The sequence below is a fragment of the Lutjanus erythropterus genome, chromosome 7 (genome assembly GCF_056507025.1).
Source record: "Lutjanus erythropterus isolate fLutEry1 chromosome 7, fLutEry1.hap2, whole genome shotgun sequence".
NCBI lineage: Eukaryota > Metazoa > Chordata > Actinopteri > Lutjaniformes > Lutjanidae > Lutjanus > Lutjanus erythropterus.
In genome coordinates, this window is record NC_139323.1 from 4,007,276 (window position 1) to 4,031,051 (window position 23,776).

The 23,776-nt window shown below is 37.7% G+C and overlaps 1 protein-coding gene across 1 annotated transcript in view; it reads left to right on the forward strand.

Annotated features, from left to right (window-relative positions):
- Nucleotides 1-1,701: 1,701 nt before the first annotated feature.
- Nucleotides 1,702-23,776, forward strand: part of LOC146323454 (AP-1 complex subunit mu-1-like) — a 29,936-nt gene continuing 7,861 nt past the window's right edge. The window contains exons 1-10 of the mRNA XM_084723074.1: nt 1,702-1,837; nt 4,687-4,843; nt 6,776-6,843; nt 8,535-8,665; nt 8,865-9,012; nt 10,049-10,175; nt 10,332-10,474; nt 12,169-12,240; nt 12,500-12,658; nt 13,339-13,464. Coding sequence (XP_084579200.1) covers nt 1,796-1,837; nt 4,687-4,843; nt 6,776-6,843; nt 8,535-8,665; nt 8,865-9,012; nt 10,049-10,175; nt 10,332-10,474; nt 12,169-12,240; nt 12,500-12,658; nt 13,339-13,464 — 1,173 coding nt within the window. The 5' untranslated portion in view covers nt 1,702-1,795. The remainder of the gene's footprint in view (nt 1,838-4,686; nt 4,844-6,775; nt 6,844-8,534; nt 8,666-8,864; nt 9,013-10,048; nt 10,176-10,331; nt 10,475-12,168; nt 12,241-12,499; nt 12,659-13,338; nt 13,465-23,776) is intronic.

Genomic DNA, 23,776 nt, shown 5'->3' on the forward strand with positions numbered 1-23,776 from the left:
CTCCAGTCTTTTTTCATTTTTGTCATATTTCTTGCAATGAAGAAGGGAAGATGTGCATCTGCTAAAATGTGTTTGTGGTGTAGACAGAAAAGAAACAAAGGTTAGTATCTTCTAATTTGATTTTGGTCATTTGTTATAGGTGTCAGTTAAGTCTCCCTCACTGTCTTATAATTGTGATGTAAAAAGTCAAAATTTCCTGCTTTATTTAATAATACTTTTTAAAAAGTATTTTCCAGGCTTCTTGACTTCATTGTGTGGCTGACATTGATGGCTTGTAGTTTTTCTTAAATCAGCTGTGTGTATGTTAATATGATTCTTAAAGGGACAATTTAGCATTTTTCATGTGGATGTCCAGTCAGTGTTGATGGTAAATGTAGTCAGCTGCAGCAATAAATCCTTCAGTGCTGTTGTGTGGACAGAGAAAGCGGAGTTCTGCTCCCTGAGTCATGCCTACGTGTACCAGGATGCAATGCGTGCAAGCTTCATGTTGCTATGAATCAACACTCCTGCCTGTAGTTGTTCCTCTGTTGGCCAGAACAAAGCATTAGGTGACAAAATACTCATCTATCACAGAGGAGGAGGCTGTAAATCCAAGCTGGAATAGTCTGTAGTTCTTCCTCAACACCAACAGCATCACTGTGACATCACTGGTACAGGAAGTACAACAGCAGGAGAACTCAGATTTCTCTGTCATTTACCATCAACACATGAAAAATTATACATTTGACCTTTAAGAGTAAAGGTATGAGTGTATGTGTGAAAGCTCATTTCTACAAATGACATAATAAAATATCTCACCCAAGGTAAGTCATAAATATGAGTTAAAAACTCAAAATTGAGATGAAAAGTCACATTTTTTAGATAAAAGTCGAAATTATTATATAAATATAATTTCAATTTCATAATCATAATTGTCTTTTATCTCGAAGACTTTTAAATCTCATAATTGACTTTATCTCATAGTTAAGACTTTCTCATACTTCCGACTTTTTTCTCATACTTCCGACTTTTTTCTCATAAATTTGACTTTTTATCTCGTAATTATGACTTAATCTCATGATTCACCTTTTATCAGAACTTCGACTTTTTATCTCATTGACTTTAATCATATTTTCGGCTTTTTAATGTGATGATTATGACTCTTTTTTCAATCACTTGATTATTATTATTTTTCTCATAAGAAACTTGTTATCCCAAAATTATGACTTTATCATAATATCTACCTTTTTAATGTCGTAATTTACTTTTCATTTCATATGCAGAATTATTACTTTTTAAAATAATAATTTCGTCTTTTTTATTCCATAATTGCGACTTTTGTAATGGCATAATTTTTCCTTTTTTAAAAATCATAATTTCGACATTATGTAATAATTATGACTTTAGTTTCTGAAAATCATTGCTTCAACTTTATGTCATAATTGTGACTTTTTATCTCATACTGTGAAGTTTTTTTTAATCTCTTAATTATGATTTAACATCGTACTTTTGTTTTTTCACTCTCGAAATTGGCTTCCATACGTATGTGAACGTACATTATTTAGACACAACTCTAACCATCTGTTGGAGACAGTGGGCTGGAGGCTTTATTTAAATTCTTTGGATGAAATTCGTTATTCTTTTAGTTCCCTGCTTTTATTGTGAAGGTCGGATGTCCGGCGGATCTTCCTGTCTTCAGAGGACTCGTCATTAATGCAGCGCATCAGCAGCTGGATGCTGATGCTGCTGACTGAGCCGCTGCACCTGTGAGCTGTGAGAAGTGTGTCTGTGCTTCACACGGTGGTGAGAAGACAACATGTCTGCCAGCGCGGTGTACGTGCTGGACCTGAAGGGGAAGGTAAGACCCGGCTCTGACAGCAGTAGACAGACAGACAGACGGACGGACAGACAGACAGGCAGCTCCACACTGCAGTGTTTGAGTCTAAACTACATGAAGATGAACTGTTTAGTAAATTCAGGACAATTGAAGTTGACTGACATGAAACGTGAGCTTGTGGACCTGACAGGACACATCACTGAACGATCCGTTCAGGGTCCAGCTCAGACTCAGAGGACATTCATGCTCTTTGTGGGGCCTCTGGGGGACAACACTGTCAGTGAGGGGGTGATGGTGGTCCTGCTCTGTGTTCTCATGTCCAACACACAGACCACTGTCCTGTCTATGTTTTATTGGACAAACCATTCTGATATCTTTAAATTCTTTTATTAAAAGTAATTAAATTGATTTAAAGGTGATATATTTAAAATGTCTTAGAAATTACCTACTAATACCCCCCAAATTTCATGGATAATTATACAACAATTAGCAAGTATCATTTCAATGTAGTAGGTGGTAATTACTGTTTCACAGATTTGAACTTTATTTGAAATTAACAGCAAATTTACCCCAAAGTCCATGATAGGTATGTGATAACTAACAAGTACTACTATAATTTGTAATGATCACACACTGAGCATGAAATTTGGGGTAAATTCAGATCATATGTTCCTTTGTAATTGCCACCAACTATAAAATGGTATTTACCAAATATCTCATATGTACTTGGTAATACCACCTATTCACCATGAAGTTATGAAGTACCATGAGCGAATGACAATGCAGTTACTAATATTTCATATTATATTCAATGACTATCAATAACAGGACAGTGAATAAATTACCTGCAGGAAGTTTTTGTGTTTTTTTAAATAGTATTTTTATTGCAGGTCAGTGTAGGATACATTCCTCTTCAGAGCATGAAAGCAATCTTATTTATAACAACATAACAGATAATATATAAGAACATACGGTTATACATTGTATGGTGAAATGTATATACATCAGTGAGTGAGGTAAATAAAAACTTGTTAAATCAAGAGGACAAACCAGTAGAAAAACAACAAGGACAAAAAGTATAATGCAAATCAGTAAACACATATACAGCTACCACAGTTACTGTCCTTGCATCAAAGATGAGTTCCTGATCTTTAGGAACTTTTTATACAGTTCTGTCTGTTTTTTGTTTTGTTTTGTTTTGTTTTTAATTTTAGTAATCATACACACTTTATAGACTTATTAGTTTGTGTACTCCATGCCCTTATCCTGCCAGATTAATAATCTAAACTTTAGATCTAAACTTTAAAAATGGATGACATGCTGAGATATAGGCCTCCTGAATATTAAAATTATCCCCCTTAAACGGTCCCTTATGAAGCTTTGGCGGCCCCTAGTGGAGGTCAGGAGCCAGTGGTTCATTTTAGATCATCCCAGCAGAGTAACTTCTCCTCTGCTAACAGATTACCTGTAACAGGATTACATCATCGAAATACAAAAAAGGCAGTCAGATTACAGATACATTTAGTAAAAATAGGTATTATTAGCAGGATTACAGTTTTAAAATAAATTTGATATCCTACCATGCACAGTTCACACACAGCTGACAGTTCATTATCATGACCTCTAGTGAACAAATGCTACACTGGGTGGAAATTTCAACATTTTCTGTCTTTAAATCAATCAATCAATCAATCAATAAGCTGCACACAACAAAGGAAGGAACAGCTGGACAAACTAATAAACCTAACAACAAACATAAAACACTTAGAGCTGCAACAATCAATTTATTATTAATCAACTATTGAATTAATCTGGATCTATTTTGATGATCAGTCAATCATTTTGAGTCATTTATTTAAGAAAAAAAGTCTAAAAAAGAAATCAGCAAAATCCAAAAAGACTCAATGGTACACAGTTAATGCCACAACTACTGATACAAAATGAATGAATGAATGAATGAAACAGTAAATAAATAAACCTGAAGAGTGCACTCAGTACAGCGCCTGCAGCAGACAAACTGAACAGATTATTTGGATGTAACCCCTTTGTAGTCACCAACATTTTGACTAGTAACTGTAATTTGATTACATGTTTTTTGCCAGTAACTGTAATTAATTACAAGTACATTTATTTTGTAATTTAAGTACATGTAACTAGGTACATTGAAGTAATTACTCTCCAGCACTGCTAGTATCCTATTAGACCTTTGCATGAAATTTGGTGTTAATTAGCATATAAATTCTTGAGTGGTCGTTTGTACCACATTCAAAGACACTTCCTCAGATATGTCATTCACAAGAGTGTGATGAACATGAGGTCACAATGAGCTTGACCTTTAACTTTTGACCAGCAAATCTAATCCTAAGTCCAAGTGGTCGTTTGTGCTGAGTCTGAAGAAATTTTCACTAGGCGTTCTTGAGCTGTCAAACATAATGACTCTGGCCATAAAAAATGAATGAACAAATAAATAAACACAGCATCTCATCTCATTATTATGACTTTTTAACTCATCATTTTGACTTTTTGTCTCATTATTTTGACTTTTATCTCACAATTTTGATCTCTTCGCTCATTATTTCACATTTTATCTCATAATTTTCACTTTTCATTTCATTATTTTGTTTTTTTTTATCTCATAATTACTTACCATGGGGGTGTTGTTTTCTCTCACTGGTGGAAATGGGCTTCCATAGTTTTCAGACATTTTGTAGTCTTTTGAAATAATGACTTAATTGTAAAAATCAGCAAATGAAAACAGTTGTTATTTGCAGGCCTAAAAATGGAACTCAGTCATGAAATGGTTTAATGTTATGTGTTAGATGAGACCAGACTAAAAACAGCAGACACACAGAAACATCTTCTTGTTTCAGGTGCTGATCTGCCGGAACTACCGGGGAGACGTGGACATGTCGGAGATCGAGCACTTCATGTCCATCCTGATGGACAAGGAGGAGGAGGGGAACCTGTCTCCCATCCTGGCCCACGGAGGAGTCCGCTTCATGTGGATCAAACACAACAACCTGTACCGTATCTTTGAAGGATGATCCAGGTTCCTGACTTTTTCTCTTAGTAAGAATCATGTTCTTTAAACGTTCTGCAAGCACACAGTGACCGTCAAGGATTTCTATTGAGCATGTTCCTCTGAGAGAAGCATTAAAATCACATTTTTCATTTGTTGACATGTGGAGGGCATCAAGCACTGTTGTACAAGTTCATCCTTAAAAACGAGCTAACTCAGAGTTCAGTTCAGAGAGATTTTTTTAATTTAATCTGAAATAGAATTTCCTCCTACCAGGGACACTGAAGTACGTAATAACATTATACTAAATGGTGCACAATATTCAGGTTGTACATTTACAAATAAAATGTGAAAAAAATGACTTTTAACTCAATTCAGATCATTAAAATCTTTGAATAGTAGCTCAGTCTTCTGCAAAAATAGAAATAGAATTTTACTTTGAATGCAGACGATGCCTGAGATCTGAAATAATCCAAACCACATACAAAAAAGACAAAAGAACTTGAATATCATTATTAGATACTACAGCAGTGATGTGATTACTTTGAGGTAGGGATGTTCCTGCTGACTAATTTCCCTGTTGATTAAACATAGAATTTAATTCAGACTAGTGGATCAGTCTAACAGGAAGAAAACACTCAGAAAACAGTTAAAATTGAGCACAATTTATTAATTGATAATTTTAAACACTGTCCGCAAAAATACTGTGTGTATTAAGAGCCATTTGAAGTCGTTAATCACAGTCTACAATCACCAAATTGTATTTTAAATGGCACTGAAATGTGTGTCACTCTGCACTGTGCAGTACAAACATTACACATTAACCTACAGAACATGACAACAACTCACTAAATGCTTTAGTGGTTACCAGAGCTGATGTTAGCTGCCAGCCTGCTACACAGTGTGGCTAACGGTAGCAGAGCTAGCAGCAGCAGCTGCTCTGCTTGCAGGTTAATGTCCGTGTCTGTGCTGAATGTGGTCACATGTTGCTCCACTTCAGTGATTAAATACCAGTTAATTCAGTCACAGTCTACATTCAACATTATCTCCATTTTCTAGATTAAAGCACTGCCAAATCACGCTGTTTTTTATGAGCTGTCATGTGTCTCGACTTAGCTAATAAAAACCTCTGGGGTTGCCTGGGCCATCGGGGCATATGCACTTACAGCATATGGTGAGAGGGGCTGCTGTCTGATGGGGCTGCAGCCCCGACTAGTGGTGAGCAGCTGCATAACATCTTAGGGGCAACAGTTAACTGGCATTGTGCATGAATAAAATATTGATAAATAGGTTAACTGACTTTTATTTCTGGTGCTGACTAGCGAGGGTGGTGACATTTAATTGTGTGGTCAACTAATTGCTCACATCCCTACTTTGAGTTGTTCTTGTATTTGAGATACAGGGGGTTGTACTCTGACTTCTTGCATGAAATTTTATATTACAGTCTGATTCTTAATGGTGAAAATACACTTCTGTCCATATTCACACTCTCTCTCTGCCATGATAACATTTTGTTTTAATCAATTGTTTCAGGAGCTCACATTCATTAATTGCAAACTGATGGCATGAAGGAAGTAATTTCCAGTGTTAACATGTGCAGACTTCATGAAGGCAAATGGAAAACATCCTCAAAAAGATTAATTCAATCTATGTTTTTTTTTTTTTACAATTAATATTCTCCTAAAAATGCTCAAATGAACTGTGAGCAGAGAGAGATAAAGCATGGTGATATTACAGATTACATCACATTTCTATTTCTGTTATTAGACTACCTCTGAAAAACCTTCATGAGAGCTCTGTTCTGTTCTGTTCTGTTCTGTCCTGTTCTGTTCTGTTGGGTCAGTGTCTGCTGACTCTGCTGCTTTGTGCTTTAGTCTTTAACAGTGAATATTTTATCACATTCACATCACGTCATTATTTACCTTAACCTGTGTCACCAGTTGTAGCAACATCTAAGAAGAACGCCTGTGTCTCCCTGGTTTTCTCTTTTCTCTATAAAATCATCCAGGTAAGATTTTGTCTTTTTATTTATTTATTTATTTATTTATTTATTTTTACATGTGGTGTCCCTGAGAGGCAAGTGAGAAAAACAATTCTAGTGTTCAGCATTCTGATATTTTATGGACCAAACAACTAATCGATTAACTGAGAAACTAACTGACTGATTAATTGATGATGAAAATAATGTTACTGAGCACATGTTTAAAGTAACCCTTCTAACCCTGGGCATAAATAAGGGTGAACTTGTACATAACTTGCTAACACAATATAAATGTACCTCATCTTTAGAGAGCATGGAAAAGTTAAAACTCAGCTGGATGGAAATATTACTGCTTTTAGTTAGAACATGGGGTAGTGGTGCACTTCAGCCTCTAGTGGCTGAAATAAGTATTACAACAACCCTAACCCTAACACTTGGAAAGCTGATTGTTAAAACGTCTTTTTTCACCTGTTCTTAAGTCATAAACACAGGAGAGAAACCATTTAGACCAGACGTAGAAAATCAATCAACAGATTTGTTTGTCACTTGCCTCTCAGGGCTTCTCTACTTATAAACTCTTTGAGAATAAACATATCAGAAATGGGTCGGGACAAGGGCTGGGTATTGTTTCAATGATAATGATACTAGTACCAAAACCAGTACTCTTAAAGAGATACTGATACCAACCGAGATCTTAATTTGATACCTTTTTGAAGGTTCTTCTTTATGGAGAACACTTGCTGTGATTGGCTGTGAGCAAAACAACAAATAATAAATACTATTTATTTCTAGCTCTGGGTCCAAAAAGGATGGAATGTAGGGATCATATGACTGCAGAAGTTTCAATACTATGTGGTACTGGGTTATTTCAATCAATACCTTAAAGATATTGAGTACTGATACCTAGTCTGGACTAAAACCTTGGTATTTTGCCTGGAATGGGTGTGGTTTTGCAATACATAAGGCACCGCCCCTGGGTCCAGGGATCCAGGAGTCCCTGCAAATTCTTGTTTTTTTTAAATTTGAAATGCATGCTTCAAAATGAAATTATGTAAACATTATTAAACAAATATTTTCATTTAAAGCATTTGTTAAACCAGGGCTCTGCGGCCTGAGGCTCTGCAGCAGCATGCTGCTCTTTAGCCCGTCTCCAAGTGGCTTCATTTCATTGTTGTAGGTCTATGAAAAACTTGAAACAGCTCAAAATTTAAAGCTAACCTACTGCAATAGATTTTTGAATTTTGAGCCCAACTCAAACTCTTATGTTTTGAAAAACGTCTACCAATTACTAATCTTTTGTTGAAATGATTTACTTTTCTTCTTTAGATAAACTTAAATCTTTGAGTTTTAAAATATTGTATTTAATTAACGATAGAGTACATTCATTCAAGTGAAAGTGAATTATGGTTAGAATTTTAATCTCTTCAGTTAAAAACATTTATCTCAACTAAAGGTTGGCAAAACCTTTAAAGTTTATTTCAAAGCATAAGAGTTTGAAATCTATTGCAGTACATTGCCTTGAAATTTAGGAGAATTTAATTGTTGCGTCTCCATGGAGATTTTTTTCCCCTCTTTTTGGCCAAAAATGTCTGTTTTGATCATAAAGGTTAAACAAATACTGATTGAGTGTGTGTGTGTGTGTGTGTGTGTGTGTGTGTGTGTGTGTGTGTGTGTGTGTGTGTGTGTGTGTGTGTGTGTGTGATCTGCTGGATCCTCAGGTCTTCTCTGAGTACTTCAAAGAGCTGGAGGAGGAGAGTATCAGAGACAACTTTGTCATCATCTATGAGCTGCTGGACGAGCTGATGGACTTCGGTTACCCTCAGACCACAGACAGCAAGATCCTGCAGGAGTGAGGAGGCTGACACTGTTCACACACTCATCAAACTGTCCTGCGATCACAAATGTCCTCATCTACAGCTCCATACACTTCTATGACTGTACCTGTGTCTGTGTCTGTACTTATTAATGATAATAACAGTCAATAGTAGCAGTTGTAGCTCTGCTAGTGTCAGGCTCTCTGAGCTGCTCTCTCCCCTCTTGGCTGGCAGGTACATCACTCAGGAGGGCCACAAGCTGGACACTGGGGCCCCGCGGCCTCCTGCCACCGTCACCAACGCTGTGTCCTGGAGGTCAGAGGGCATCAAATACAGGAAGAATGAAGTCTTCCTGGATGTCATCGAGTCAGTCAACCTGCTGGTGAGAACATGTTTTTTGGCATGTTTTTATTCATTTATGTATATATATATACTTTTTAACTTATTTTATATTTGATGATTTCTCTTACAACAAAAATATTTCCACATACATGGAAATGCTACAATGTTCATAAAGATTTATACATCCAAAGAATTCAAGGAGAAAATTTACATAAAAAAATTAATAATAATAACATAATAATTTAAAATTGAACATAACCAGTGTAAATAATACACTGGGGATTGAACAGGACTGGGAGGATTACTTTGAAAATGTTTTCCAATACAATTACTAATTAGCTGTTTAAAAAGTGTAGTCAGTAACATAATAATAGTAACAGTAACATAATAATAAGTATCACAATATTAAAGTAATGTAACTTGATTACTTTCATTTACTTTGGATTATCTCAATATAAAATCAATATAAGATTAATTGGTTGATTATTTTCTCGACTGATTGATTTTTGGTGAAAAATGTTGATCAGTGTTTCCCAGAGTCCAAGATGACGTCCTCAAATGTCTTGTTTTGTCCACAACTCAAAGATATTCAGTTTACTGTCAGAGAGGAGTAAAGAAACCAGAAAATATTCATATTTATTTTGATTAAATTTTGAGTTTTATTGTGATGATTTATCAATTATAAAAAAAATACATGCAAATTAATTTAATAATTTATATTCTAACTTTACTAATAATTCCATCTTTTCTATCTGTAACTGTAATGGAATACAATTATCTTACATGATTTTACCTGCCGGTACGTAAAATCCATCATAGAAGGTGAAAATTGTGTGTGACTGATCTTATAGCACATTTGCAGACAGTTTGACCATTTGTACAGATCCTGGGTTTTTGAAGTTACACAGTTCCATTTAGTTCATTTAACTTTACACACACACACACAACTGTGCTGGAAGAATTTTATTGTATAGGTGCAGAGTGTAACAGCATGGAAAACATCTCCAGAACAGACTGTGTGTTTGATGGACTGTAGACGTCCACCTATGTCAGCCAGCTGTCTGTCCCTCCTGCAGGTCAGTGCTAATGGGAACGTGCTGCGCAGTGAGATCGTGGGCTCCATCAAGATGAGAGTGTTCCTGTCCGGCATGCCGGAGCTGAGGCTGGGTCTTAATGACAAGGTCCTGTTTGAAAACACTGGACGTGAGTGACTCACACAGCCACTGAGGACACAGAGGAGACAAAGCACCGCACACATGTTTACAACTGCTGCTTGTTCTGTTGTTCATTAAAGCCCATTATCGTCCTCTGTCCCTGTCCCCTGTCCCTCTCTGTCCACTCACTCCATCATGTCTCCAGGAGGAAAGAGTAAGTCAGTAGAACTGGAGGATGTGAAGTTCCATCAGTGTGTCCGTCTGTCCCGCTTTGAAAATGACCGAACCATCTCCTTCATCCCTCCTGATGGCGAGTTTGAGCTCATGTCCTACCGCCTCAACACACATGTACGCCAGCAGCAGCACTGAACACTCTACACCCACACTACACACTACACACTACACACTACACACATTTAAGAAGCTTGAATCAGAGACTCTGGAACTTTTCTAAATTAAAATGACTCAAGACAATTAATTGATTAATTAATCACAATGATTACTTTCATCACTGCACATTGCACTCTACAATGTAGTGTGTAGTGTGTTGAACGTAGTGTTGACTGTAGTGTGTAGTATGTCTCGCACTACACTCTACTAACTACACACTACACACTACACACTACATTCTACACACTATATACTACATTCTACACACTATATACTACATTTTACACAATACACACTACATTCTACACACTATACTTTGCATTCTACATGCTACACAGTACATTCTACATTCTACACACTGCACACTGTGGACTACATTCTATGCACTATATGCTACATTATACACACTGTACACTACATTCTACACACTATACTCTATATTTTACACACTGCACACTGAACACTACATTCTTCATTGTACAAACTGCACACTACATTCTACACGCTGTACACTGTGCACTACATTCTACACGCTGTACACTGTGCACTACATTCTACACGCTGTACACTGTGCACTACATTCTACATGCTGCACACTGCACTGCATTCTACACACTATACACTACATTCTATCCAATGCACACTACGCATTACATTCTGTGTTCTACACACTGCTCACTACATTCTACACACTGCTCACTACATTCTACACGCGATACACTGTGCACTACATGCTGCACACTGCGCACTACATTCTACATGCTGCATACTGTGCACTGCATTCTAAACTGTATAGACTACATTCTACCCAATGCACACTGCGCGTTACATTCTATGTTCTACATACTGCACAATACATTCTACACACTGCACACTACATTCTACACATTGTGCACTGCATTGTAAACACTATAAACTAAATTCTACACACAGCACTCTACATTCTACACACTATACAGTACATTCTACATGCTGCACACTGCACTGCATTCTACACACTATACACTACATTCTATCCAATGCACACTACGCATTATATTCTACACAGTATACTGCACACTACATTCTACAGACTGCACACTACATTCTACAGTTCTGCACACTGCACTCTACATTCTATACACTATACACTACGTTCTATATACGCACTACATTCTTCATTCTACACACTGCACACTGTGCACTACATTCTACACACTATTCACTATATTCCACATACTGCACACTGCACATTACATACTGCATTGTACACACTGCACAATGCAGATTAATTGATATTTTAAATCAGAGAATGCACAGTGCAGTGTGCAGTGTGTAGAGTGTTGCCTGTAGTGTGCTGCACCCTCACTTTTTAATAAAAAGAAAAACATTCTGTTGTTTCTCTGATTTCAGATTCTTAAATGTGAATATTTTCAAGTTTCTTTACAATTGATGGATTAAGCAACAAAGACAGTGACCAGTTGCAGCTCTGTTGTACTGTACTTTGGTATTTTGTATTTTTGACATCTAAAGATTGTCAGGTGTGCTCTTAACTTAAAGACTCAAGCCTGTTAATTACAACTGGAACAGCTGATGGTACTACATGCAATTTGAAGTGTTTTCTTTTTACCTGTTTACGTGTTTCATATTTCTGCCGTGTCTCGTGTCCTCAGGTCAAACCTCTGATCTGGATTGAATCAGTCATTGAGAAACACTCACACAGCAGAATCGAGTACATGATCAAGGTAAAGTATCAGGTCTGGGAGTGTTCAGAAAACATACAGAGCATAATGTATAACACATTTTTATGTAGTTTTTTCATAGAAGTTTTGATGTTTTATAATTCTCCTGTCTATATATCCTATTTTTACATGTCTTCTTGTCTCTGATCAATTATTTGCTGTTATATGTTTCCTGCAGGCATCCTGCAGGCTTATCATTTTTAAAGTTGATTGTATATATCATACCGCCTCTTTCTCTCCATCTGTCTGTCCTATCCAACAGGCCAAGAGTCAGTTTAAGAGGAGGTCCACAGCTAACAACGTAGAAATCCACATCCCGGTCCCCACTGATGCTGACTCGCCCAAGTTTAAGACCACTGTGGGCAGCGTCAAGTGGATCCCAGAGAACAGCGAGATCGTCTGGTCCATCAAGTCTTTCCCTGTATGTCCACATTTTTTGTCTTTAAATCAGTCAATCACTCAGTAAATTGCACACATCAAAGGAAGAAACAGCAGGAAATTAATAATTTTGATAAGTGATTAATTATTTTGAGTCATCTTTTTAAGAAAAAAGTGAAAAATTCTCTCATGTAATCTTCTTAAATATGAATATTTTCTGGTGTCTTTACTCCTCTCTGACAGAAACCTGAATATCTTTGAATTGTGGACAAAACAAGACATTTGAGGACGTCTTGAGCTTTGATCAACATTTTTAACAATTTCCTGACATTTCATGGACCAAACTAATTGATTAATTGAGAAAATAATCGACTGATTAATCTGTAATGGAAATAATCATTAGTTGCACCCCTAAAAACATTATATTAGGTTAAACAATTTCACCATATAATCCAAAACTAATGTTAACTAACTAACTAAGTTACATTACTTATATAATGTGATATTTGGATTACATTACTGACGTTACACTTTTTAACAGTTAATTAGTAACTGTATTGGAATAAATAAAGTAAGCCTCTCAACCCTGATGTTCTAGATATCATTTTAGGTCATGAATCCAACTGTTAAAAGACTATGTGTCATCAGTTTTTGCTGAATATTAAGCACACTGTAAAATGCATGTCTTTTTTAACCTGTCTACTGTGTCTTGGTGGATTTCAGGGCGGTAAAGAATACCTCATGAGGGCCCACTTCGGCCTGCCCAGCGTGGAAGCAGAAGACAAAGAGGGCAAGCCTCCGATCAGCGTTAAGTTTGAGATCCCCTACTTCACCACCTCTGGCATCCAGGTGAGAAACAGCCCTGCTGTAATAGCATGTCTTGCCAACCTTGAGACCTCCATTCTGGTGTCTTTTAAAGAATGAAAGTAACAAGAGAATAACTACACTGTAAGTGTACTTTTAATTGTCAAGAAAGAATACAGAATAATTTGCACCGCTGACTGTATGAACTTGTGCAAATATTTGACGTTTTCTAATACTGATCAGTTTTCTTTAATTCAATTGTTTCTTGTCTTTGCCCATAAAACAAACTTCATGTGGCAGATTTTACAAAACCTTCCTTAAGAAACAAGGAACAGAAAGGAAAGGAAAGGAAAGGAAAGGAAAGGAAAGGAAAGGAAAGGAAAGGAAAGGAAAGGAAAGGAAAGGGAAAAAAAGTGTAAAAATTTGTCAGAAATCAAGAGAATACAGGACATCTGTGATCCTGGGAGGAAATAGAGGCGATGACGATGCAAACTGTGAAAATTGGGAGGGTTGGCAAGTATAAATAGTAGTTTAATATGCAAGAGAGAGGCTGGATTCAGATGTTCAGAGGTCTTAAAGTTCCTCTGTAATGTCTCACTCAGGGATTTGTGTAAATGTGTGTGCAATGACAGATACAGCCACAGGGAGGCACTGTTGTCAAAGGAACAGAGACAGAGGCAGAGAGTCCTGACACCTGTGACAAACCCTGACAGAGACACTATACTCCCCTGGACCAACAGAAAGAATGAAAGACTGATGACTGATACAGAATCTGTTTACAGGCAGGGAACACACACTGCAGGTACAGTCAGACAATACACCATGCAGCCATTTACACATATAGACAGAAGCTTTTCTGTCTATATTAAACATATATTATCAGTCCATAGGTGAGTTCTCTCCAGCACCAAACAGGAAGTAGCAAACCAGGTAGTTACTTTGTTAAGGGATGAAAAAAACTGTGGTTAAAGGCTGGTAAAGGTGAGGTGACAAAATCCAAATGTAAAGATTTTACATAAATGCAGTTTATCTTTTTGGATTTCATTGATGCCGAATTAATGAAAAATATGTCAACATGTGACACCCTTTATCTTGAGTTTGTAGGATTATGTATATTTATGGATGCATAAGAAATTGTTAATATGTTATATTTCTTAATGGGAATTTGGTGTAAAATTTTCCAGGTAGCAAGGGGCTTTAGTTTGATTCAAAATGCTCATATGTATATTTTTTAACAATTTGTAACCATTAGAGGAACACCAGGTAACTGCTAAAGTATGATACGTTTGTCTGATGTTGACTGTTGTAGGTTATTGATTTAATAAGTAATGTCTGTATTGATTTCTGAACTGGGTAATTTTCAGGTAACTGTACTTTCTAACAGCAGGATGCACTAAACGGTTTCCCTTTGTGTGTGTTTATCTGTCTCTCACTGCTCAGAACGACTAATATTTTTCATGTATAATTGTGCAACATAAACTGAACTTCATAGTAAAAGAGCTGCTTCATAGTGATTGAAGGCTCTGTGAGGAAATGACACTTTCAGGTATTAAATAAATAAACTAATAACATAGCAAATCACCCATGGTTATTACTATAGTCATCATTCTTGCCCTTAACTGCCCTTAACTGCTGACATGACTGATCATTATTGCTATCTGTTAAAAAGAACTGGCACACTCATAAAACATGATATAATAATACACATGATTGATAATAATATGTATTTGGGCTGAACAACACCTCAGGTTGACAGCTGTCTTTCTTACAGCCTTAAAGGAGAAATATGTCATATATTTACTGTGCTAAATCAGAATCAGAGATTAAGGAAACATGTTAAATTGAAATATTGGCTTCTCCAACAACAACACCACAGCATGTTGAAGTTTCCATTCTGGTGCAGAACATCTGTTTTTGTTTGCCCATTTCACCTTTATTCACTTTACGTGGAGCTTAAATTAATACCGAATGTTCTCAGAATGAGTTAGTGTGTGTTTATGAGTCGTAAGAAATCATTAATAATCTTTTAGAAGAAGTAGATGTTTGTAACATCTATGCTAGTATATATAGTGCTTTTGGAATGTTTATCTCCATATGCACAAAGAGTTAAAAAAAAAAACTCTTCATAGGTGTGTTCAGGGACACTGCAGAGTCAGATTTTTTAAATCAGGAGTTTATCATCCAGAGTAACTGTCTTTGTCTCTGTGCTTCCCATTTGGTATGAGAAACACGATAACTTTGGAAGAAATCCATTTGACTCATGTATCTCTGCTCAAGACTCACATTAACTTTAGAATGTTTTATGGCACATAAAGACAACTGAGGATTGTGTCCTCCATCTCTTGAGGCCTTTTTATACATGCAATTAATAACACCGCTGGCTTCATTTATCTGTTAAAGTGACGGCTTTAGGCAGAAAGTCTGTGTCTTATACGTTAATGTTCTTTACGGCTGTTTTCAGACATTTACAGAGTCACAGCTCTCACATGATATCTGGCACCTGGTGGGAAAGAGGAGCAGAGAGACAGAGAGCAGTGATGAGTTAAAACTGTTCTCTAACAGACAGCATCATGTAGTTTAAAACTTGTCATTTCATACATACATTCACATCTGTTTCATTATTTAATGTTATTAGAGAGCGATTTTGTTAGTTCTGACACGTCTCCGTTTTCTTTATCTCAGCCAAGTGTAAGTCTGAAGGGGATCATGTGTTAGGTTGCTTGAGTTTTAAAGCTAGAATGAAGATGCAGGTGTCATATAGAACTAGGTTACCTAAGGCCTCCATTGGTGCCAACCTTGGCATGCCAGCTTGTTATGAAGGGGGGACTCTACTGAGTGTCCTCTGTCTTGTCTTGTCTTGTCTTGTCTTGTCCTTTCTTTTCTTTTCTTTTCTTTTCTTTTCTTTTCTTTTCTTTTCTTTTCTTTTCTTTTCTTTTCTTTTCTTTTCATCCCAGGATGTTTGGCCCCAGGGCTCTGTTTAACAGCTGATTTTTAGAAAAATGCTTGCTGCTTAACATCCTACAGGTCAAGTCTTATGGGAGGCTATTGTCAGAATGTGGCAGAAATAGAATATAATATTCAAAAGTATGTTTTCATTCTTGTATAATCACCTGGAAATAAAATTAGTTGCCTTTTTGTTAACTATGAATGAGCCCTTTATGCGTTTTGCAACCACCATAGGTTCTCCTAAACACTTGTGTTGTTTATAATCCACAAGCTCACAACCGAATCCTACACACTGTTCCTTTAATGTAGATAAAATGTACATAACTGCAAACCAGTTGTTTTTGATGAAATTTGCCATTTTGAATCAAAAGGGTGGTGTGGAGGGGGTCTTTTTGACAATCATAAACAAGATAGCTGCATCATCTTCTTTTCCCTCTTAAACATGGATGTGTTCAATGCTGTTAACTAACTAAACATTTGCTAAAGTAATGTTAACCTGCCAAATGAAGTTGAAGGGTGTCTTAAACGTAACCTATCAAATTTTTCCTGACCTATTTATAATGGAAAGTGTGCCAACTTGTTTGCACGTCAGCTAACGTTAATTTTACAGTTCAGAAACATTTAGCTGAGTTCAGGCTAACTCACCCTTCCCTCCTATTTTTTTCATATTGTTATCCCATTTTAATGTCTGTCATTGCCATAAGTTACAAGAGAAATAAAAACCAACACATAATGAAACAAGACCCACCGGTGTTACGATTTAATGAGTGACCGTGTTAACTGGTGACTCAGCAAAATCATTTGAAGTACTAGAAGCACAGTTATACTGTATTTGGTGACCCTTCAGATTCAGATTCAGTAAAATGAGTTACGTCTGCAGAAAACACAAACAGAAGATGCATCAGAATACTTAGTTTACGTGTTAAAATTCTAAAATGTTTCTTTTGGGGGAAGGATGATCCAGGACCCACTACAGGGGATCGGTTTACCAACATGTCACCTTTTTCACCTCTTGTGAGTTCAAAGGTCTGCATGTAATCTCCAAATGTATGTAGAGAAGGGCATCTTCATTCATGACTCGTATGACAGGTCTGGATATTGTGAGCAAATCTTGATGAATGTGACAAGTTCTCTTCAGTCACATGGTAGTAGTTAGTTGCTCAGATCTCACAGTTACATCACTACAAGAAGTCTGCAGCAAACAGCAAAATTCCCAAACTGTTTGTTGTAAATATCCCCATTAGATTCCATTGTGGTGATGTCAGAGTGATTTGAACTCTCAGCTTTTATTTTGGTGGGTACAATGTTATAACTAGATGAAAACTACCAAGAGGAAGCAAGCTGTAATAAATTAGAAATGATCCTTTAATTGAAGCTTTATGGTTGGGCTGTTTATTTGCAGCCATGCTGTTACACAGCAGTAGGTTTAGTTGAGGGCGAATGGGTAAGAAGGCAGCCATTGTCTTGCTGTTGGTTTAACGTAAGTGTAAAAATAAACTGCAGAGAGTCAGTTGTTGAACCACAGACCTTCACCAGGCTCATTGTGAAGCCAAAGCCAAAGAGACGTGGCCTTCAATTAGCCCAGACATTTTCATCATCATGAACCCAGATCCACTTCTAACCCGGCCGCACTCACCTCACAGGCTCGACCTCAGCTAATGGCACCTTGTAAAGACAGAGACGAGAGCGGAGGCGGCTGCTGGAGGAGCCGCAGTTTGCTTTAAATAGCTGTGTGGACTCGGATCAATGGAGACATCATTAGAGAGATGCTGCCATTAGCTGCTAGGAGCCCTGCTATTACTCAGAGATCATGTGTGATGAGGAGCTATCATGTGGCCTGAGGCAAGACCCCCAAGGTCCCTGTTAGTACCACACACACACACACACACACACACACACACACACACACACACACACACACACACACAGATGCCACAGAGACATGGTGGCTGCTGAGTGAGGGGAGCACTCCCGCAGGCTCCTCTTATTAAAGGGAGCACTTTGTTAAAGCAGGGGTCTCCAACTGTGTGTGTGCGTGGCTGGGGTGTGTGTGGGGGGTTAGAGGTTAACAGTTGCTGGTAAGCAAATGTTTGTGTTCTACTTTTATGTGTGTCTGTGTGTGTGTCTGTGTCATAATTATATGGTTGTGAATATCAGCATGTATCAAAATGACACACACAACCCTAGAGTGTGTCTGCTCATTTATTATTCATCCATTCATCCCCTGGTTTAGCTCACTGAGTGATAATTGTTGCCATGTCCTCAGCAGCTTGTATTCCTTTTATCATTAGGGAAAACAATATGTAAGAGTAAACAAAAGTCTTTAATTATTGATATTTTAAGGTTGTAAAATAATTCAAATGCCACAAGTGTCCAAGTAAATGATTAATAGAGGTCTTGTTTTATTTCATTCTGAGACTGAAATGGATATCAATGTCATGTCTCTGTGTTTAAGATTTATCTCTATAAATCTCACACTGGACCCTCATGCGGATTGAAGGTCGGGTTTATTTCTTTAGTCCACAAAACAGTGTTGGGGTTTCACAGGAAAACAGTGTTGATGAATCTCCCAAACAATTTAAGTGAATGATGAACAGTTTTCAAATGTAAAAAGAAAAGAAAAGAAAAAGAAAAACAACCAACCCCCCCCCCCATAAAATGTCTCCATATTGACCAGCCATTAATGTTAGCTACACAGACCAACCGCTAATGTTACCAACAAAGAACAACCGCCAACATTATTTACACAGTCCAATGTCTAATGTTAGCTACACATAGCTACACAGATTAACCATTAACATTAGCTACACAGACCAACCGCTGACTTTACCTACACAGAGCAACCGCTAACATTAGCTACACAAATCAACTGCTAATGCTACCTAAACATAGCTACACAGATTAACCACTAATGTTAACTACACAGACCACATGTCAACATTACCTACACAGAAAAACTGCTAACTTTAGCTACACAAACGAACTGCTACTGCTAGCTACACATAGCTATACAGATTGACCACTAACGTTAGCTACACAGACCAACCGCTGACTTCACCTACAGAGCAACCGCTAACATTAGCTACACAAATCAACTGCTAATGCTACCTAAACATAGCTACACAGATTAACCACTAATGTTAACTACACAGACCACATGTCAACATTACCTACACAGAAAAACTGCTAACTTTAGCTACACAAACGAACCGCTACTGCTAGCTACACATAGCTACACAGATTAACCACTAACGTTAGCTACACAGACCAAATACCAACTTAACTACACAGAACAACCGCTAACTTAGCTACACAGACCAACCTCAAATGTTAGCTATACATAACAACTGCTAACATTAGCTACACAGACTAACCACTAATGTTAGCTACACAGACCAAATGCTAACATTAAAAGTAATAAAGTTACGCTAAATATTTTGATACTTGGATTAGGTTACTGACTACATTTTTAACAGGTAATTAGTAACTGTATTGGACTACATTTTTAAAGTAACCCTTCCAACCCTGGTTGAGTCTTTGACAAACAACCGTTTATCCATTAAACTCAGCACTTTTGTGTAGCTTCAGTATATCCTGATCCTGTATGGATCTTCACAATTTGTACGTGTAGACAAATCCTGCAATTGTGACAACACAAATCCATGGCATCACAGCAGTAGAGCCCTAATGCTCCAGGTATGCTCTGGGTAATTCACCTGGTTAAGTCTGAAGGAAACACTGAAGCTTCCATTTTGGCGAGCAAACAGTTACATATAGATGTATAAAGACTGCTCTGTGTGTGTGTGTGTGTGTGTGTGTGTGTGTGTGTGTGTGTGTGTGTGTGTGTCAGCCTTAAAAAAAACATGTTAGCCACAACTGTGTGTTCAGTCATTAAAATCCCTGGAACATGTGTGTAATTGTGCGCTGGCTGACAGATTAGGAGCTATAAGTTCTAATGTGTTCCTGTTACAGCATCATAGCAGTTATGTCTGTCTCTTATGAGGACATCAAAGGCCCGCTGACAAATAGAGCTCTGCCAGATTACTTTTAATGGACTTCTGTCTTCACAGGTCTTTCGCTTCCACATGCTTTACAGTGTAATCCGATAATGTGTGTGTATATTGCCTCATGCTCACATGTATGTGTAGGCCTGTGAAGGAGGAGGAGACACAGCGTGTTTGTCTGTATTTGTCAGTTCTTCTGTCTGTGGATATCTGTCCTTTGTGTCTATATTCAGCGTTTGGCTGCACATGGTTAGAATCAGTGGCTTTACACATTCATTGGTGCTATCAGCTATTTTGTTTCCAGCCAGGCTCATTTCTATAAATCACAAAAGATTTGTTAAATTGTTGTTACAAATATGAGGCCTACAGTGATTGAAACATTAATTGCAAAACAAAGTATGCAGTACACAAAAGGATGACAACCAACCTGACTTCACCTGAACAGAGTTACTTTTTTTGTGAGTTGTTACTGCTCTGGGATGATTGGACTGTCACTGGTGTAGTTGTGGTAATAACTGATGTCACTGCTGCATTGATTGCACCTGAAATCTCTGAGGTGCTGTTTACATGACGTTTTCAACAAAATTTTAGTTGCATTTTAGCTGTTTGTTCACCCGACAACAGTGTTTTGGGGGCCTGAAAAACAGAAAAGAAACAGAAAAAATTTTGAAACCGGGTTCCAGAGTGTAATCTTCTGAAAATGTCACCCTTACCGTCATGCGTCATGTGTATTATGTTTTCAGTCAAATAGCCATGTGTGAATAGGAGGACAACAAAAACAATGGCGGACGACCAAGCTCTGTTTGTGCCGCTGACTCTGCTGAATTTACACTTCTCCAACAAAATGTAGATTTGCTGCTGGAGTAACAGCCTCGCTTCATCGTCTGTCCAAACCAAATTATCTGTTTTCAAGCATTTTCCGTTATCTTCTTGTTTGTTTGTAGAAGAAAGATTTTGTGCACACCGCCAACTACTGGACTTGCATGCATACTACAGCATTACGGAGGTGTTTTTGCAGCACCATGTGCACAGGGATGGTCTTCACAGTGTTGTTGCAGAACTTTTTTTTAAATGCAAAGGAAAAACATTTTCCATTTTTAGCAAGACTGTTGTCATGTAAATGTCACCTGACTTAACCAGTACCAAACTGTCTTGTTAGGAACATGCTAGTAGTCAAAATTGCTCTCAGAGCTTCTTTCTATTTTTGCCATACAGGGTTGTATACCATTTCATGAAAGAGAGTTACTTACTTTAGAAAGGAAAAAAGCTATCTGAGCCAACAAGTGTGCTAAATGCTAAGACCCATTTGTAACAGGTGTAGGCGACTCAACAAAGTTATAGTAAGACAAGCTGAAAATATAGGCTATTGCCCAAGTCTAATCCACAACTTTTTGGCTCATCTGTCAATTGGCAGGTAAAGAGCCAAGACTATTTTACTGGCCGTAAATCAACATCATGTATAATTTGACTAGATTAATTATCTTACATTAATTTTTTTCACCCGCAGTACTTACTGTGAGCTTCATATTTTAGCCAGGATCTCAGGGTTCCTGCATGGTTCAGATGCATTATCTGTTGTTGTGTTTATTTCCCAACTTAAACTCAAAATTTGCCCACATTTGGACCTTAATCCACTTTATTCTTGTTGTTACTCAGACCTCATCGCTGTGGTGTTTCTGCTTTTAACAAGCAACTGTTTTTAATCAGTGTGGTATGGTGAAGACATTCTTTTTCTTTGATGAAGTGTGAATCTCTGTGGGGATTAACAAGGCTATCACCGATCATGGTGGGTGCTCAGAAAACTGCTGCTGCTTGATCTGTTGCTTTACGAGGAATCTTGCTGGGCTTCAAGTTTGTGTCTGCACCAAAACTGGCTGGGACTGGGACTACTGGCAGCTACAGGTGTGGTTTTAGCTGTGACGACAGGAAGAAGTGTCCATGAAAGCGACACGTCTCAAACAAACAATGGCGGCTCCTGAAGAGGTTAGCATAAATACTGTGATAGCATCAGTTATATCAGAACTGGAGAGTGTTTCTTCATTGAAAGAAGAGCAACTAATGGCACTGAAGGCTTTTTTCCATTAGAAAGATGTTTTTGCTCTTCTCCTGACCAGCCTTGGCAAGAGTTTGACTTATAAACTCGCTCCATTAACACGCCGTATGGTTTGTTACACAGATTCAAAGGATTCTTGTATGATCTCATGAATCCTGCTGCTTCACAAGATATCTCTCCAACTACGTCATATCGTTCGTTGATCTGATTGGTTTACGTTAACCTCTGTTAGACATGATATACAGGTGGATTATCCAATCAGCTGCCAAGTGTTTTTTTTTAAGTACCTGCCCTTTTCCAAGCAGTTTCTAAGGAAGACTTCCCAAATGATTCTGTGTAACAAACCATGTGGAGTGTCAGGCTAGTTGATCAGAGCACTGAGACTGAACCAGACAGTAAAGCCTGAGGCCACCCTTTTGTGTCACTTGTCCGAGGCTTGAGCGACAGACTAAGCAAGGTAGTCCAGACGTCCCTGTCCCCAGCAACATTTACCAAACCAAATGAGGTACATGATCCCTTCAGCCTCGTAAAGTTGCTTTAAATGCTGCAGGCCATTAAGTGAAATACATGCAAGCTCTGTTTTTTGGGTCCTGTTTGCACTTTCTTTGCACGTTTCTTTCGTGGTAGAGGTTGACTTCATTGATAAGAATGAGCTGTACGATGTGAAGCAGCAAATACAGCTTCAACACAGCAGTGTTTACCAGACTAGCCTTTGAGGATGAAATCTGTATCGATCCGGGCAACTGATCGTGTACACTGTTCCATCAGTAACAGAAGGGTCATCTCAGCCTGTGAGCGTCTTTGTTGCAGTGACTTTGTAGATGAATGTTCTTTCTTTTCCCAGAGCTGAAACTCATCTGCCTTCAGATGGAATGGATAAAAAAATATCAGCTGTGATATGTGATGTAAACTGTGCTGTGGGAGGACATTTATACAAAGTGTCACATCTCTGCACTGTAACTTCCTGACCAACTGCTTCATCTTTTGCAGAGATTTAAGAGGCACTTCTTCTTCCTGTCCTTCCTCTTTTCCTTCATGTCTGTCTCTTCTGTGAACATCTTATCTGTGTCATCTTTACTGCCTTTCGTGCGAGCCATCATGTCACCATTGTGTTTTTCTCCCTGATGTCTATTTCTTGATCTCTCTGTGGTCTCCTTCATTGTCTTTTTTTTCTCTCCCTGTCACTGTTTCATTCATGTTCTCTTGGTTTGTCTGTGTTGGTGTTTTCATGGCATTTGGATGTTGGCACAGAAGTCTGGAAGCATACCGAGGTTTGAATCCTCACCAACAAGCTCGGGGCTGTTCCTTATGACAGATTAAGTGTGTGGTTTGGTTCAATTTGGCCAACAAAGAT